Consider the following 18,344-nt stretch of genomic DNA (forward strand, 5'->3'; position numbering starts at 1 on the left):
TCAAGATGTCAAGATGATCATGCCATGTCAAGGTGTCCACGGAAAGCTAAAACATTTCACATAGTTGTTCCAAATCGCACTTTAATATTACATTGAAGAGGGAGTTTGAGTAAAATAATCTAGAGTTTTAAGATAGGAAACAATGACATGGTAAAAGAAAATCCGAGAACAACTAGGAATGAATGAGTGTTTTCTTGAGACTTGAAAATAAAGAAAAAAGCAACAGATATATCACATTAGCAGGTTAATAGCATACCTCATGAACGCCAATTTTGGTTTCACTCTGAGCAAAAAAATTCTCAATCAAACTGTTATGGAACCTGAAAATCGTTGTAAAATTGTTCACTCAGGATATTAGATGATTGGATCGATAAACGTAAATTAAGAGTAAAGACTTACACTAGTCTTCGTCATCAGGAAAGTAATTCACCCTATCTCCATCGCATAGGGGAGCGTTCTCGGCATGTAACCAACACTTCATTGTAAGGAGGAGCTCAATGCTTTCATCACTAAAACGTGCCCGCTTGAAAGTGACAACTACACGTCCTGCCGAAAATCAACGTTCTGCTAGGGAACTGGTTGCACATACTGAGAGAAATTCTTGCGCAAGTGTAGAAAGCCGTGGGTAGGTTCGTGCACCAAATAGGAAGCACCCATGTTTAGCTGGCATGGGCACCTATAGTTGGTGCCCTATTATTTATAATTAATGTGAAAGTTACATAACTCAAATATATCTACCAATGTGCATAGAACTTATGTGCTTGTCGATTCAACTCACTGCATCAATCTTCTTAATAACTTGATCAATGATATTTATTCTTGAAACTTATTGATTAATTAATAAAATGTTGATTTAACCCAATCGATGGGTTTGGTTTCCAAGTAATGGGGTACCAACCTAAACTCCGTGTGGTAGAAGGTATAAAGTAGCGAATGAATTCTCTCATGTAACACTTATTGTCATCATTTACATTATAAGTATGGTCTTTCATCTGTGCAAAACTCTTGAATGACTTAGGTTATAGTAAAATGTCAAATCTTAACACATCATTCCAATAAATAGAATACATAACAAAAATTGCTGTAAAAACTCCTCTGCCTTGGTAATTTCATCATCTTGCAAGAGTCAATCTCCTTGTTTACTTATAGTGGGAGATCTCATTTTGACCATTCAATCACCTTCATGAACTTCTTGCTGTTTTCAAGCTAAACATTATTTACATCATGTGATTAGGGACCGGTAAGTCATTGTTAAAAAATAATTGTTTATCCACTATGTCTTTGGTATCTCAGGTGAAAGTACCACTTATACAACCATGACATAAGTGAGTGAACTCTTTCTCTAAAGAGCAAATGCTGTTTTTCTTTAATGTCTCTTTGACAATTGTCATAAGATCCGCCATAATAATCGTATAATTAGGATTTTATGAATATTTTTTATTTTTTCCTTGTGTATCCATCAAATAAAATATTTTAAATATAACAATAGTATTATGATCCCATAATAACTCAATAAGTCATTGCATGAATTCAAGAACTTCACTATAAACATCACTTGAGAATAATAGTGAATAAACATATCGAGTATACCGTACATGTCCCTTTCTTACTAGCTTATATTTTGTTAAAATCCTATTGGACAGGTTTGCCGCTGACTTGGTGAGTTGCTGACTCCAGTTCTTCAATAGTTTATTTCAACAAACTCACACATGACATAGAAATGTAACTATCTTGATGGCCACATAGTATCATCATATTAGTCCTCACTGTCTTCACACTAATAGTTTTTGGATTGGCCCTATTAATGTTGGAATAGATAATGTTATTCTATCTTGATATTTTGATGTCTATATCAAGTATCCTTAGAATAAAAAAAAATTAAATACATTTTTAAAGAGTAGTTAACGACATTATGATTCTATTATAATTTACTAATTCATTGTGTATGTTTGCAGATTTTGTTATAAACACCATATAAAATATAGAAAATATCGAGTAGATATTTATTTCAATGAACTTATAAAATATAGAGTTATGTGATAGGTTAAAATTGATGGAAATATATATGGCCGGCAAGTCAATCACACATTCCACATCTCGTTCCATGTTCATTAATATAACATATTATTTATAGTGCACTTGTGATGCTTATAATGAAGTCCATGAATACATGATTGAACTTAGTGCATTATGATGAGATCATAATACGGAGATAACTAGTCTTTAAGCATGTGCTCTAAGCATTCCTATTCAAAGGATACGCGAGAAGGACATCGAAGTATCCTGATAGAATAGTACTATCTATCCTCACTCATATGATGAGCATGGCCGGTCCCGTAGCCATTAGTGTGGAGACACTAAGGATAGATAGTGGGTGCTCTTTTATAGAAAGAGTTCACTGAATTGATCCGTACGAATCCCTGAATGGTATTATACCAAACTGTCAATCAGGTTAATTCACGTCAAGGTTGTGTAAGTGGTCCTTAGACTTGAGACACCAAAGACGTCTTGTGGACTTACGGTTGTACTGAGGTGATGGCCAACGAGTCTCTAACCATGGGATTCTAAATGGTCTTAGTTCAGGTACATCAAGAAGTTCACGAAGACGATTGAGTGGTCAAGATGGGATCGTCGATCCTCGGTATAAGAGGTGACAGCTCAAGGAAGACGATGCGATGAAGTCCTTGGCCAAGGCAGTGAAATATCGGAGAAGAGTTCGCTGATGATTTCCAAATGCATTAGTTCTAACTCGGATGACCGATTAGGGTTTGATAGTTGACCATACCCTAAGTCATCCAAGGAGCATCAAGTGGATGAGGGATTATACATACACGGTAACCGATGACGAACAGGTTCCATGAAGTGAGTCGATACACACTCCTTTGTATCTTCTAGAACACGAGGTGTAGCTTTTCACCCCACGTGTTGCCTACTCAACGTATCGATTGGGTTAAATCGATCCGACATTAATTAATCTATGTGATGATATAGTTGATTAATTTGGAAGGCCAATAAAGGTTATTGGGCCGCTGGAGTCGTTAACATGGACCTAGATGGTCACATGCAAATGGTCTTTTGGACGTCGGAAGATATACTTAAATTTTGGGGGTTTTTATGGAAAATACCCACTTAGTATAAATAGGGGAAGGGCCTGAACGAAATTCACCTAGGCCAGAATTGTTCAGGGGGCCTTCCCCTTCTTCTCCACTCTCCCCACACCCCTCTCCATGCCTGATGCGATCGGGACGACGTAAAGACGACAACGGAGATTGAATGGGGCTCGTCAACAAGGAGGAGATCCAACGTGACGAGGACCGCGTGGATACGTCTAGAGGCTGCACACATGAGCAGCTCGACTCAGCTCACTCCGGGATCCAAGAAATCACGGATGCAATCCGTGAAAAGGTACATCGTTTTAATGATTTTCTTGATGTCGTTCGATTCGTTCAAGTCTTTCGCTGCGAATGGTTTTGTTTTGTTCATCCATGTCAAGGCCTCTAGAACCCAACAAAAAGACCATACAAATTTATCACAAATGCAAAATGGTGAAGTTTCATTATGTGAGCCAAGGTTATAGTAACATAATCACTTATATTTTGCGGCATTATATGTTTAAGGACCTATGGCCTAGACAATTGATGTGGCCAATTTGAGAGTGAGGATCTATCTAACATGAACTACACAATACACAATTAGGGAATCATTCAATTTTTTATATACACTATATCAGCACTCTCCTACCTCATTCGCGCACAAAAATGTATATATATTCAGTAGATATTTTTCTTTGATTATTATTAATTTTCTATTTCTGCCATACTCATTTGGTTATCTTTAAATCAATAAATATTGAAGAGCCGGAGTCAACAACTCGCCAAGTCAGTAGCAATTCTGTCCAATAGGATTTCAACAAAAGATAAGCTTGTAAGAAAGTGACATGTACCGTATATTCGTTATGAGAATAACTACTAGGATCAAATCCAGGATTAAAGATAGATAGGATCAAACATATAAGGTCAGGATTGAAGGCTACAATTAGGTAACATTTAAACGGTCAGGATGTAATCAAATCTAACCATTATAATCAGTTATAATGGCTACGATTAAACCGTAGATAGGTAACATTTAAACGGCTAGGATTAAATCAAATCTAGCAGTTTTATAATCAGTTATAATAGCTACAATCAAAACAAACCTTATTGCTATATTTACATCGACTATAGAGTATTATAAATACCAACTGACATCAAAAGATTTACTTGCAGAATACAACTATCTTAACTTCTCTTCTTGGTGTCTCTATCGTCTCCTTCCTTCTCTCTCTCTCCCTCTCTCATTCTCCTCTATCTCCCTTCTTGTTCTTGCTCAAATCACTCCGTCCCAGAATTCTTTACAACCACCTGATTTTTCCAAACCTCATTTGCAGCTTAAAATTCTATATCCAATCACTTCAATCTGATTTTCAACAAAGGAGCACACATGTGTGCAATAGATATACCTAGAGAATGGGATGCATATAATCATTGATAAGATAATATATACAACAGAAGATAATGATCAAGATAATCTCTCTTATTATCCATTTCAAAAGCATTGGACAAGAGCTATACGGAGAGGGAGATTACATCCACTTACAGCATGAGGAGAAAGACAGAAGGCGGCTGGCTAGTCCACGGACAAGAACTCATGCAACCAAGCTCGTGTGATGGTGAAGGCCTCCTCTGCATCATCATCTTCATCCTGGGACGCGGGTCGATGGGCAAAGCCCTGACCTCTGCCATGATAGACCACGGCCTTGGCGCCAGCAACGGCGGCCTCCATGTCTCTAACCACGCTCACAGGGCATAGCGGGTCGGCGTCCCCACAGATGAAGAGCAGTGGCACTCTGATCTTTTGGGTCAGGCCCAGGCCCCTTTGGGAGCCATAGAAGCAAACTCCAGTGCCGAACCTACCCGTCGTGTCCTCAGCCAGTGTTTCAATCAGACGGTCAGCACCGAAGCTGAAGCCAATTATCCCCAGCTTCTTGCATATACCAGCAGCAATGAACTCATCTTCCAGCCACTGGGCTGATCTGGCAATATCTGAGGAGACCCTGTCCTGCAGGTGGGCCGCAGACCAAGGCCCAAAATCCTCCCTTGGCCAGCCCACCTTCCATGGGTTACCCCGGAAAAGGTCTGGGACTAGAACGCTGTTTTCCATGGACCATGATTGGCATCAAGAGAAAGGAGCTGCCAGTTAATAGAAATTAAAGAATAATAGCTTGAAGTAGTCTCTTGGGTTTTTAGTAGTGGTACTTAGGCATTTTTCAGAAAAAAACTAGGGGTACTTTGACAAGAATTGGTGTAAATAAAAAGTAATACGTTTGAAGTTGATAGGATCCTTGATAGTTGATAGGATCCTCAACCTATCTAGTGGTAGTCTAGTCGTATTAGCCCATACGGGCATTTTAGTCATTTGGTTATATTGTGTATTTCCTTTAAATAGGGATGCCCTCCCTTTAGGAGATCAGTCAAGAAGTATGAAGTAAGGTCTCTTGTCTCCCCTCTCTACGTCTAGGTTCTCTCTCTCTCTCTCTCTCTCTCTCTCTCTCTCTCTCTCTCTCTCTCTCTCTCTCTCTCTCTCTCTCTCTCTCTACGATCCCCATCTCTCGTGATCATCTCTTCCTCATCGCGTCTTCAGGCGGTTCGTCCCCGGTCGATCCCTGCCCTATCCGTTCAGCCCTTCCTCAGATCATTCCTATTTCTCTTCTCTACCCCGGGAACTTCTACCTCATCTCGCCCGCAACTCCCCTCCAATACAATCCCGGATCTAGGTTTGTATCAGATGTCAAAACCAGGTATTCTAATAATAGGTGGGAGTTTGGTCAGTGAAAAAGATAAAGAAGGAGCTCTTCAAACGTCTTGAATAATCCAATAATCAGGAATTTAAGGGATATTTATTTTAACTTGGTTGCGAAACCTCCGGTAGAGCAAACAATAGAGCAAAATCTGGAGCCCGAGCAGTGTATAACAGTGAGAGGGCCATGGGATCTAATGAATCTATTTTAACTTGGGCTTTGGAAATCAAAAGAAAAAAATCAGTAATCCACTCCAGAAATGACCAGAAGATCTCATTATCCTCAAACATGGATTTCTTATCCATCGCCATTCGCTCTCTTTTTCCCCTCCCCCTAATCTTTGCTAACATGGACATATTTTTTGAAGAATGATACCATGGAAAGATAAAGAGCACCAAACGAAATTAGGGTTCTTAAAAAAAATTGCTTCCAAAGAAAAAACTTCTTCCAGGAGTAAGAAAAACTTACTTGTACCCACTGCAAGCAACTCTATAGGCGAACTCTCTGATAGATGAATCTTCGAACCCCAATTCGTCAGACAGAAGCAGCACGCCATTCCCATTGTTGTTCTTCACCGCTTTCATCAGATAAGCGTGGATGCTATCTTTTCCTTCGCCAATTACAAGTTCCGTACCACTAACCAGCTCGCAAGTTTCAAAGTCGATTTCACCTTGTACCTTTGGTAAGCTACACCGCACCTTTCCAACTCGATCACGACGAACGAGGGAGACGTTTTCTTGACACAAACCGCACTTCTTCTGCACAAGTACTGAAGTATTACTGTTAAAAACTGCGAATTTCTTGTGAATTGTCCTAATAAAAGCCAAAAACATCAAGAAATCCGACGGCGGGGTAATGGTTCAATCCACAGAAACTAATGAATTCGGACGAGATTGCAGTTTTTCAGTGGAATTGACGAATGAAACCAAACTTTCAAAGCATGGATCCTCATACCATCAAAGCTCCTCCGACGCAAACTTTCAAAACCATTTTTTCCAAAACATACGGTCGGGAGCTGGGTTACATTGTCCAAATCAAACAGCCGAAAAAAATCAAGAAATCCGACGGCGGAGAAACGAGTCAAAAGAAAATTTAGCACAATTTCGGGAGCTCAATCCACAGAAAACTGATAAACTCGGAGGAGATTGATGCTTTTTCACTGGAATTGACGGATGAAACCAAACTTACGGGGAAGGAAGCGAAGCCAGACGCGAATAGAGCTCCACGAAAGCCAAAACGCCGAAAAGAGAGCTTCAAAGAAGAAGCTCCGATCAAAGGCAAAGCACTCGCCGACATGGCCGGAAGAAGCTTCGGCGGTGGCGCCGCCGTCGTTCTCCGCCGCTCTACTCTCGCCCCTCCACAGACAACAGAAGAATCAACATCAACGAAGATATTTCTTCTCTGCTCACCATCAACATCAAAATCTCTCCAGCCAATCAGCGTTGAGCGTTTCGGCCCGATCCCCGCCAGGCCCATAAACCAAAAACCCTAGTTCAAAATAAGCCCATTTTCTACTCTTCGTTCTCGCTGTTCTTCCGACCTCGAGAAGAAGAAACCGCGCAGGAATAGCGATGGAGGACATCGAGGATATTGTCGCCATTGGAGAGCCGCCTGGGCTTCGCCTCCCGCTTCCTCCTGCTGTGAAGACGAAGCCGAGAGTCCGGCAAAGTAAGGATTTTTCGTCCATTGATCCATCTCCCAACGTTCCTGGCACCCAGGTTCGTTCATCGCATCGTTTCCTCTCCAACTTGACACCGGCGAGTTCGATTTTGATCTCTAGTTCTCATCTTGCCTTTCCTCACTCGATTACAGACGATATATTTGAAGACATTCGGGTGCTCTCACAACCAGGCAAGTTCGCAGGGACTTTGATTTATTGAAATGATTTGACAGGAATCGACAAGAACTAACTGAACGATTTCTTATGAATCTTTCTACCAAACCATCGACTTTCGTATTGTGGCCTCTCTATTTTCTTAATCCCTGATGAGAAGTGGACCCGTGTTCGTCCAGAGTGATAGCGAGTACATGGCCGGGCAGCTCTCATCATTCGGATACGCCTTGACTGATGATCCGGAAGGGGCAGACCTATGGTTGATTAACACGTAAGACTTGAACAAAAATAAAATTCTAGATTTTCCCCTCTTGTTCTTAGTTTTTTGCGGAAATTACTCCTTCAAACAGGTGTACAGTGAAGTCTCCTAGTCAATCCGCGATGAGTACTCTCATTTCCAAGTGTAAATCTGCGAAAAAAGCGATTGTAGTTGCGGGTTGTGTTCCTCAAGGAAGCCGAGACTTGGAAGAACTTGAAGGCGTCAGTGTGATCGGTGTGCAGCAAATAGACCGAGTCGTTGAAGTTGTAGAGGAAACCCTGAAGGGACATGAAGTGAGACTATTAACTAGAAGAACTCTGCCATCGCTTGACCTCCCTAAGGTACAGTTTCCTTGATGTTTTACTCGCGGTAGTTTCCAAATTTCCTTGAATCTGTGTTATGTTTTATGAACAGGTGAGAAAAAACAGATTTATTGAGATTCTTCCGATTAATGTTGGTTGTCTAGGCGCTTGCACTTACTGCAAGACAAAGCATGCCCGTGGCCACCTGGGAAGCTACTCAGTGGGCAGCCTTGTATGTTTCTCTGATTTTGTCGTTTCGGGAATTATTTTTCCTTTTGAAGGTTTATTAAGGCGTAATTATTCAGGTGGACCGTGTAAAAGCTGTTTTATCCGAAGGGGTTAAAGAGATTTGGTTAAGTAGTGAAGACACCGGAGCTTATGGTAAATCTCTTTATTCTCATTCATGTGGGTGTATTTGAAACTGCAAGTAACAACATAAGAAATCCAGAGAGAGAGTTAAACGGTGAATAGACAGAGATTTAGACAGACAAATGTAGTGATAGAGATACAGATATTCATAGATATAGATGTATATTTAGAAATAGTCAAATAGATAGAGTTAGATTTAGAGAAAGAGAAAGAGAAAGAAACATATATTAATAGAGATACAGATAGAGATAGAGAGATATATTTAATTAGCATAATTTCATTTCGTTCCCCGCCTTGTTTATTGTAATCCAGGACGTGACATTGGAGTTAATCTCCCAACTTTACTAAATGCCATTGTCGCGGAACTTCCGGCTGATAGAAGCACCATGCTGCGGATTGGGATGACTAATCCTCCCTTCATACTGGAACACCTGAAAGAGATTGCCGAGATCCTTCGTCACCCCTGTGTTTATTCTTTTCTTCACGTACCTGTTCAATCCGGAAGCGATTCAGTCCTCACTGTAAAGATCAGGCCTTCTTATCCTCGTGATCTGTTCTTCCATATTTGCTCCATTACTGAAGCATTTCACGTTGCAGAGGATGAACCGTGAATACACAGTCGGCGATTTCAGGACCGTGGTGGCTACTTTGTCCGCACTTGTCCCCGGAATGCAGATTGCCACTGATGTTATCTGCGGCTTCCCAGGTGGGGTAAACCTGTCAAAGATGTGTTTTTTTCATTCCTCTTTTCGTAAAAAAGTCTATCAAAATAATGAAAAAAATCTCTACAGGGGAGGCAGACGAGGATTTTGCTCAAACCCTTGATCTGATCAAGGAGTACAAATTCCCGCAGGTCCACATTTCTCAGTTCTACCCGAGACCAGGTAACCAATTTATTCCCAAAGATTAACTGCCCATTTCTCCAAACTTTGATTCAAGACGAATGACGAGCCGTTATCCGTTCCATCTGTTACCGTCATCAGACATCCCCCTGATCACAGATAGACATGGTTGTTCTGTTCTTTTTCTGCAAATTGTTCGTTTTGTTCGCTTTTCCGAACAGAACAGAAACAAATTCGAACGGAACATCGCACAGACCCGTGTGCGGTTCTTTTGTTCGCTTTGTGTGAATTTTGTTCTAGTTTTGTGCGAATGTGCGAATGTGCAAATTTTGTTCGTTTTGAAAAAAAAAGAACGAGGCCCTGTGCGGTTCTTTTGTGCGAATTTTTTGTTCATTGAAAACGAACAGAACAGAACAGAACAGAAAACGGAACTATACCCTTTGTGTCTTCCGTTCCATTTTGGGGTGCCTGTGATTTGCTCTAGATTCACAACTATCCCGTCCATCCCCTAGGACAGAAACGGAACAAAACTGCAGACTCTGTGATGGATGACTGAACAAAATGCCGTCCCATCCCATCTTTGTCGGCCCCTTAACCTTACTCCTGACTCCGTTACTTTCCAGGGACGCCTGCTGCAAGGATGAAGAAAGTCCCCAGCACCGTGGTGAAGGCGCGCAGCCGTGAACTGACTTCTATGTTCGAGTCCTTCTCGCCTTACCAGGATTTACAAGGCCGAGTAGAGAGAATATGGATCACGGAGGTCGCATCAGACGGCGTTCATTTGGTACATCATAATCTCAAAAACCAATCTTTTGCTCTATCCTTAGTGTACATAAGAAAATTCTCATGTTGAACAACGAACCCAGGTGGGTCACACCAAAGGGTACGTGCAGGTTCTCGTTATCGCCCCGGCGAATAAGCTCGGCACCTCTGCCGAGGCTAGAATCGTCTCTGTCGGCAGGTGGTCCGTGTTTGGGGAAATTCTCGAGAGTGGGTCCGGCGCCGGCCCGAGCCGCGTGGCCCTGATCGGCCGCGCGGTCCTGAGCCTGCTCTCCATCGCTGCCGTGCTATTGGCGGTCTTCCTTAAGATGGGTCAGCGCAGATGAAGAGAATTTTGACAAAAAGGTGCGATCTTTTTTATTTTTTTGATTTTTTTTGTGTGAATTTTGGGGGGGTCGTTCAGATTAGGAGATCGGACTTAGCGGGCAGGCGCTTGTAGAAGTTGAAGACGACGGAGGGGGTCCGGGCCCGGAACCGGGGGTGGCGCAGCAGGTACAGCACCCCGACCGAGGCCAGCGCCTGGAGGTTCACGGCGTAGAGGAACAGGGCTAGAGCCAGAGCCAGGGTCAGAGCCATGGCCGTGGCCCGCGGGTCCCGCCACGTAAGCAGCGCCTGGACCCTCTCCCCCTGGGTGGCTAGGTCCCCGGCCACGGTCTGCAGCCTGCCGGCCACGCACCTGAGCCGGTCGTACCTCACCCGGACCACCTCCGGCGGCCTCGAGCTCGGGAAGCTGTCCAGCTCCTCGTCCAGCTCGTCCGGGTGCGCCCACTCGGCCTGCGACAGCTTCGGATCCATCCCGGTCGGATTCCTGGGCCGGATCCGGAACCGGCTCACCCCCACCAGGAACAAGTAGAGGAACAGCGTCGGGAAGATGAGCTCGGGCCACCAGACCAGGACCAGGAGCAGCCCGTGCACCAGCACCGTGGTCCCGGGGTTGGTCCACGCGCAGACCCGCCCGAACCACCTGGCCGCGGCCCCGAGCCCGGCGAAGAGCCCCGTGACTCGGTAGAAGTTGGCCTTGCTCCGCCGCAGCCCGAACCCGTGCGAGTCCGCCTCCAGCATGCACTCCACCACCTCCCGCCGCAGCGGCGGCTCGGCCCGGGCCAGCCGCTCGGCCACCGCCCGCACCGCCTGGTGCCGGAGCTGGTCCAGCAGCCCGACCGCGATGGGCTGCACGTAGTGCAGCCTCGGCAGCAGCGGCTCGGCGTAGAGGCACATCATGTTGGCCCAGTTGGTGCAGGTGAACCGCACCGCGAGCTGGACCTCGCCCGTCTTCCTCGCGCCGGAGGGGCCCAGCGCGAGGAGCGGGTACGCGCCGGTGTAGACCCGGCCCGACTCGAGGGTCGAGACCCGGATGCGGACCTTCCCGAGCCGCTGGTCCGGCCGCTGGTCCTGGCCTTGGTCGAAGACGCCGACGGTGAGGACGGTGCAGGGGTCGTGGACCTCCCAGGCGTGCTGGTCATTCCAGGTCGGGTTCGTGGCGCTGACCGCGGGCCGGGTCCGGACCCACTTGGACCCGTACTTGGCCACGCAGAAGGGGCGCGCGGCGGGCAGGTCCTGGGCGGCGATCAGCCCGAGCTCGAGCAGGCCCAGGCTGGGCTTCCACAGGCTCCGCGCCGCCGGCAGCAGGTCGCTGCAGAGGTGCAGCGGCTCGTCCAGGACGTGGTAGCCGGCCTCGAGGCTGACCTGCAGGTGGATCTTGCCCGCGCCGGGCTTGGCCAGGCCGAGCCACCGCGCCGGCGGCGGTCTCCGGCGGTCGGTCCTCTTCATGGACGCGTCCATGGGCAGGAGAACCTGCCCCAGCGGCTCGTCCTTCCCCTCCAGAGAGATAGCTAGCGGCTCGTCGTATGGCTCGGCGGCCACGAACCAGAGCGCCTCGTCCCAGACCGCGGCCCCGGACTTTGCCTGAGCCGGGCGGGTCCGGCGGAGCTGCCCCGCGAGCTGCGCCTTGACCAGGAGCAGCCCGGCGGCGTGGGGCAGCTCCTGGGCCTCGACGACGTGGACGCGGAGGTAGCAGAGGCGCGGGGAGAAGAAGACCTTGGGTCCGGGGCTGGTACGGGGGGGCGGCTCGTCGGGCCGCTTCTCCACCGGCTCGACCGGGTGCTTCTGCTCGGCGTGGGCCTTCTTCTTCGGCGAGGAGGTGTAGAGGCGGAGGGCGAGGTCGCCGCGGATATTGGAGAAGAGCCCGCGCTTGTCGAGGGGGAAGAAGCAGGGCACGGCAGCGGCCTCCGAAGACGCGACGGCGCCGCCGGAGACGCGGACGCGGCCGAGGAAGCCGCGCCGCCCGCCGCCGGCGGTGCGGTCGTTGCGCACGACCACGTCGATGGTTCGCTCCCGGAGCGCCGACGCATCTTGCACGTCGAAGACCAGAGCCTCGTTCCAGGCCGGGTTCAGGTCCTGGGGCACGGTCCTGGTCCGCCGGCGCTGTCCCTCGAACCCCACCTCCACGAACGGGCTCGCCGAGCCGTGCCCGTCCTTGGGCATCAGGTCGGTCGCGCCCAGCACTTCCACCACCAGCTTCATCTTCCTCTCTCTCTCTCTCTCTGTACAGCCAGACCTTCCCTTTCTCAACCTCGCATCTCTCGCTGTGAAAGAGACGCGCACTCTTTCGTCGGAACTTCGTCCACGATCTCTTCCGGCTTTATAGAACGAATCCGAAACCGGGATCGCGCCCCCACGTCAGAGCAGAACAGTGGTTTTTTGTCTCTCCCGCCATGCACGTCACCGCTCGATAATTTTACGCACCATAGATTCAGAGAGAGAAACCGGGCGGAATTCTTTAAAGTTTTCTTCTTCTTTTTACAGTGGGAACTCTAGAGATGCCAAATGATTGAACCGGCTTGCGGGTGGATCTGCCTTGGCGGCGACGGTAACTCTTGAATCTTCGTGGCTTGTCCGCTGCGGCGGCCATCCAAACAATCCTCTGCGCCTCCGTTGTCCCCACTCGCCCACCATGCCTCGCCCTGGCAGAGAATACTGACAGGGAAGCTGCAGAAGCAGGCCCATTGGGCTGGCTAATGGGCTGCCCGTAATGGTGACAGCTGGTGACCGCGTGGCGCCCGCGCGCGTAGCGTGGTGGGTTTTTATTAAACGGAGAAGCCTGGATAGCCGCCATGGCGCAGAACAAGGAGGACGTCAAGTTCGGGGTGGCTCAGGCCAAGCTGTCCGAGGATGAGTCTCTGCGGGTAGCGTACAAGCACGGAACGCCGTTGGAGGCGGGGAAGATTGCGGAATCGAGCCCCGTTTCGCTCTTCTCTGCGGCTGAGCGGGGGATATCCCCTCCAGAGCAGTCGTCTTCTCCTCGTCCTTCTTCTCAGCAAGAGGAACAGGCGAGCGATGAGCAATCACGTCGCCCTCCCCCAGTTTAAGAAAGCTCGTGTTTCTTTGCTCATGTACTTGTCTTATATCTGATCAATAGCGGAGCTGTATATAACCTTCGACAAGTTGTTAATCTCTCTCTCTCTCTCTCTCTCTCTCTCTCTCTCTCTCTCTCTCTCTCTCTCTTTCTCTCTCTCTCTCTCTCTCTCTCTCTCTCTCTTCCTCTCTGTCCCCCAGTTTAAGAAAGCTCGTCTACTTGGACTCCTATTGTCTTTTATCTCTGATCAATAACAAGACTGTACATCGTCTTTTACAAGTCGTTAATATCTCTCTCTCTCTCTCTCTCTCTCTCTCTCTCTCTCTCTCTCTCTCTCTCTCTCTCTCTCTCTCTCTCTCTCTCTCTCTCTCTCTCTCTCTCGCCCTCTCTCGCTCTCTCTCTCTCTCTCTCTCTCTCTCTCTCTCTCTCTCTCTCTCCCCCAGTTTAAGAAAGCTCATCTTCTTCGACTCCTATAGTTTTCTTTCTGAACAATAACAAGACTGTACGTCGTCTTTTACAAGCTGTTAATCTCTCTCTCTCTCTCTGTCCCCCAGTTTAAGAAAGCTCATCTTCTTCGACTCCTTTAGTTTTCTTTTCGCTGATCAAGTCTGTACATCGTCTTTTACAAGCTGTTAATCTCTGTCTCTCTCCCCCTCTTCCCCAGTTTAAGAAACCACGTCTATCTCTGCCCCTATAGTTCTCTTATCTTTAAGAAAATAACAGGTTTCTTTGATCAATAACAAGGATATACATCGTCTTCTACAATCCTTCTGTCTCTCTCCCCGTTTAAGAAAGCTCGTATACTGTCCATCGTCTTTTACAAGCTGTTAAAGAAAAAGCTTTACAGTATCAAAACTGTACAATCTCTCTCTCTCTCTCTCTCTCTCTCTCTCTCTCTCTCTCTCTCTCTCTCTCTCTCTCTCTCTCTCTCTCTCTCTCTCTCTCTCTCTCTCTCTCTCTCTCTCTCTCTCTCTCTCTATATATATATATATATATATATATATATATATATATATATATATATATCTTTGCTCTCTCTACCTCTCCCCCAGTTAAAGAAAGCTCGTCCACATCTGCTCCTATAGTTCTCTTTTCTTTGTTCAATAACAAGACTGTGCATCGTCTTCTACACGATCTTCTACAAGCTGTTAATCTCTCTCTCCCTCTATCTATCTATCTGTCTATCTATCTCTCTCTCTCTCTCTCCCCCCACAGTTTAAGAAAGCTCGTCTTTCTCCGCTCCTATCGTTATCTTATCTCTAATCAATAGTAAGTCTGTGCAACATATTTTACAAGCTGTTAATCTCTCTCTCATCCCAGTTTAAGAAAGCTCGTCCACGTATGCTCCTATAGTTATTTTATCTTTGATCGATAACAATGCTGTACATCGTCCTCTACAATACTTCTCTCCCACTCCCTCCCTCTCCGCCCAGTTCAAGAAAGCTTGTCTACCTCTTCTACTATAGTTCTCTTTGCTCATCAATAACAAGGCTGTACATCGTCTTCTACAAGCTGCTAGTCTCTCTCTCTGTCTCTATGTAGACTATGTCATGATCATTGATCAATGAAAAGGAAACCTGTCGCTGGTTGTTGACCAGAAATGGCCGGGTCACCAGCGAGGAGACTGTCGATAGCGACTCGACCCAGCATTCCTGAGGGAGGGTGGAAGCAGACCGTTTGACCAAAATTAATATGTATCAGTAGACCGCATAGAGTCAACAGTGCATCTCCTCTGTAGTCAGCGTCTTCCTGATCAGACGTGGCCCATCGTTTACGGTACGCCGCTGGCCTCTTAACAGACAAAGAACCTCACAGAAAACCCAGAAGTTCTCTTCCCCATCATTAGAATAAGCGAGTATTTCTTTAATGGCCTTTCTGCAACGTACAAGGGGGGCTCACATGCCCTGAAACTCTCAGAAAGGCTCTAATACCAAGAGCTACTCTGCGAGGCGGTATCGTATATTGAATATGAACTGTAGATAATAGAGATTAGAGAGAGGGAGAGAAAGAGAGAGAGTTCGTCGTCTTCGTCCGCCGACCTACTTGTTTTTGTTACTGTGAGCCCGAGTTGGTGAGACAGAGTAAGGGTGACGAATAAGGAATGGACCCAAAATATTTCCAATCTCTTTGCTTCTGCGTTGTCTAAGCCGACAGAAAGCGAGAATCTAATCTAACAACTGTTTCCCTCCTCCCAAGGGCGCGAAGAATCTCAAAGCTTCAGTCTTGCTGGACCCCGAGTTAGGGCCGAGACAAACCCGCGGGCAAAACGAAAGGGCGAATTCCGCTGCCGCCGTCGTCGCAGAAGAGGACGACGCTTCGGTTGAAGAAGACGACGGCTTCGGAGCAGCGTAGACTGGAGGCCCGATTGAGAGCTCCAAATTGAGCTCGTCCGGGGCGTCATCCATCGCGCTGGCTGCCCTCGCGTGACCGTCATCGGCGGAAGAGACCGCCGGAGAAGGCTGGTCGGCGGCGGCGCCACCGCCGATCGGGCGGTGGGACTGCGGGTCTAGCCCCCGGCTAAGAAGCCTTCGTTTGATGTGTGTGTTCCAGTAGTTCTTGATCTCGTTGTCCGTTCTCCCCGGCAGGCGGCCCGCGATGAGAGACCATCTACGCCGATGATTAGAGAAATATCGTCAGATCGGATGGCTGACAATTGACGGGCTGCAAAGGAAAGAGCGCGGGTGCAACTCACTTGTTACCCAGAATCGCGTGGAGCTTGATGATGAGCTCGTCTTCTTCCTCGCTGAAGTTTCCTCGCTTGAGATCTGGCCGGAGGTAGTTTATCCACCGCAGCCGGCAGCTTTTCCCACACCTCAGTAGACCTGCTCGTAGTTTAACCAAAAGTCAGTCCTAATCCCCAATAATGGACAACAACAAGAAGAAAGTAGTAGTAGTAGACGATATATCTCGAGATGGATAGATAGAGAGATAGATAGAGAATAGAGAGATAGATAGAGGGAGAGAGAGAGTGCCTGCGGCTTTGGGAAGGGTTCGCCAACAGCCCTCGCCGTGAGCTCTGATGTAAGCGATGAGGCGCTGGTCTTCCTCCTTCGTCCAGGCTCCTTTGTTGGTGTGCGCCTTCTCGCAGCAGGGCGAGCGGCCCATCTTGTTAGCGACGAAGTAGAGGGCGGTAGGCAGACAGGAACGTCTGTTTTTTTTTCCCGGAACCTCTTCTAGTCTTCTACTCTAGCGGACATATATTGGGGCGCAAGACAGTAGAGAGAAAAAGAACTGAGAGAACTAAGAGAGAGAGAGAGAGAGAGAGAGAGAGAGAGAGAGAGACTGGTGAGGAAAGGATGGGCATTGACTTGATCAGTCTGGACCATATGATGTAGAGTTGGTCCAGAGAGCGAGTGGTGGCGAACGAGAAGAGCTGGATTTGGTAGGTAGCCCTACCTTTACGTTGCGCAACTCCCTTGGCGGTATCCTCTGTGTGCGTATCGATTTGCACCCGCCAACGAAAAACGATTCGTCAGTGGCTAAGTTGCCATGAATGATGAATCAGCGCTCTCTCTCTCTCTCTCTCTCCAACATTCTCTCTAGTACTAGCCTACTGGGTATCGCCCACTTGTTAATTCAACTACTCTCATTCTCCTGTCACAGAATTTTTTTGACCGATAAAATCGGACTGGAGTTAATCAAGTCCCCCTTCTCTCTCTCTCTATTTCCCTGGCTCGGAGATAAGGGATATATAAAGAGAGATAGAAAGAGAGGGAGAGAAACCGATAGCGTAGAGAAGGATACCATCATGCGCCTCAGCTTACCGAGGGAGAAGCGACTCTCAGATGAAGGGGAGGTGTGAAAGTCAAACCCTTTAGACGCCATAGTAGGCTCGTACATCGTCTCGTGTCTCTGTTCGTATGATAATAGACCGCTTTAGTGTCCCATATCGTCACTTGAGTCCCCTGGACCGGCAGCTGCAAATTCGGACACCATTTTGGGATAGAACGGCGACGATAAGACCCCCGGCTATTAAATGATTGTGTTTTCTCCCTCGGTCTCTCTCTCCCTTCAATTTTTTATCTCCCTGAATCTATCTACCTACCTATCTCGCTGAATTCTCTGTGCCGAGGTCATGGCCTCTTCCCTTAGCTCTGACATCCGAGGGTCACTATTTTCTTTCTAACTACGAGAAAGGAGCAAATCCTGCAGCCCCTCTCCTACATTCGATAAATGTAGAGATATAGATAAACATAGAAATAGAGATAGAGATATAGATAAAGGTAGAGATAGAGATAAAGATCTATGCAGATGTGGAGATAAAGGTGGAGATAGACGCAGACTCAGAGGTAGAGATGGGATTGAGATAGAGATAGAGATAGACATGGCGATAGAGATACAGATAGACATGGAGATGGAGATGGAGATGGAGATGGAGATGGAGATAGATATAGAGATAGAGCTAGAGATGGAGATATAGAGATAGAGATAGAAATGATGGAGATAGTGTTAGAGATAAAGATAGACTTAGAGATAGAGATAGGTACAGAGATAGATACACATGGGTATGAATAATGAGAGCTGGGAGATAGAGATAGAGATCGAGATGGGAGAGAGCTGGGTGGAGCGAGAGTAATGAGAGCGAAAAGCCTTCGTTGGACCAGTGGAGAAGAGTAGGTACCATTAAATGCTCATCGATAGAATCCACTCGTGCCCAGTCTGATCTCTTCTTGGTGGGTAGTTGACTGTCTCAGCTTCCTTTGCTTAGCCCGTGACCCTCCGCCTGCTGCACGAACTCTGCAGACACGTGGCAAAGTGCCCATCCCG

The 18,344-nt window shown here is 47.0% G+C and overlaps 5 protein-coding genes across 5 annotated transcripts; 2 read left to right on the plus strand and 3 right to left on the minus strand.

Annotated features, from left to right (window-relative positions):
* Nucleotides 1-4,499: 4,499 nt before the first annotated feature.
* LOC144705565 (alpha/beta-Hydrolases superfamily protein) lies at nt 4,500-7,327 on the minus strand. The gene is made up of 3 exons (XM_078578319.1): nt 7,025-7,327; nt 6,305-6,594; nt 4,500-5,188 (listed from the first exon to the last, which is right to left on the minus strand). The coding sequence occupies exons 1-3, from the start codon at nt 7,310-7,312 to the stop codon at nt 4,666-4,668; spliced, it is 1,101 nt and encodes a 366-aa protein (XP_078434445.1). The 5' UTR covers nt 7,313-7,327; the 3' UTR covers nt 4,500-4,665.
* A 17-nt stretch (nt 7,328-7,344) lies between these two features.
* LOC144705564 (Methylthiotransferase) lies at nt 7,345-10,606 on the plus strand. The gene is made up of 11 exons (XM_078578318.1): nt 7,345-7,554; nt 7,649-7,687; nt 7,850-7,941; nt 8,021-8,270; nt 8,344-8,463; nt 8,537-8,612; nt 8,913-9,121; nt 9,198-9,306; nt 9,392-9,484; nt 10,066-10,226; nt 10,309-10,606. The coding sequence occupies exons 1-11, from the start codon at nt 7,408-7,410 to the stop codon at nt 10,546-10,548; spliced, it is 1,536 nt and encodes a 511-aa protein (XP_078434444.1). The 5' UTR covers nt 7,345-7,407; the 3' UTR covers nt 10,549-10,606.
* Nucleotides 10,555-12,967, minus strand: LOC144705563 (multiple C2 domain and transmembrane region protein 6-like). The gene has a single exon (XM_078578317.1). The coding sequence runs from the start codon at nt 12,743-12,745 to the stop codon at nt 10,622-10,624; it is 2,124 nt and encodes a 707-aa protein (XP_078434443.1). The 5' UTR covers nt 12,746-12,967; the 3' UTR covers nt 10,555-10,621.
* A 106-nt stretch (nt 12,968-13,073) lies between these two features.
* On the plus strand, nt 13,074-13,673 carry SMP1 (seed maturation protein). The gene has a single exon (XM_078578322.1). The coding sequence runs from the start codon at nt 13,336-13,338 to the stop codon at nt 13,588-13,590; it is 255 nt and encodes an 84-aa protein (XP_078434448.1). The 5' UTR covers nt 13,074-13,335; the 3' UTR covers nt 13,591-13,673.
* A 1,988-nt stretch (nt 13,674-15,661) lies between these two features.
* LOC144705566 (myb-related protein 308-like) lies at nt 15,662-16,855 on the minus strand. Its single transcript, XM_078578321.1, has 3 exons — nt 16,550-16,855; nt 16,270-16,399; nt 15,662-16,184 (listed from the first exon to the last, which is right to left on the minus strand). The coding sequence occupies exons 1-3, from the start codon at nt 16,680-16,682 to the stop codon at nt 15,743-15,745; spliced, it is 705 nt and encodes a 234-aa protein (XP_078434447.1). The 5' UTR covers nt 16,683-16,855; the 3' UTR covers nt 15,662-15,742.
* Nucleotides 16,856-18,344: the final 1,489 nt, after the last annotated feature.

Source organism: Wolffia australiana, chromosome 7, assembly GCF_029677425.1.
Source record: "Wolffia australiana isolate 7733 chromosome 7, ASM2967742v1".
NCBI classification, from domain to species: Eukaryota; Viridiplantae; Streptophyta; class Magnoliopsida; order Alismatales; family Araceae; genus Wolffia; species Wolffia australiana.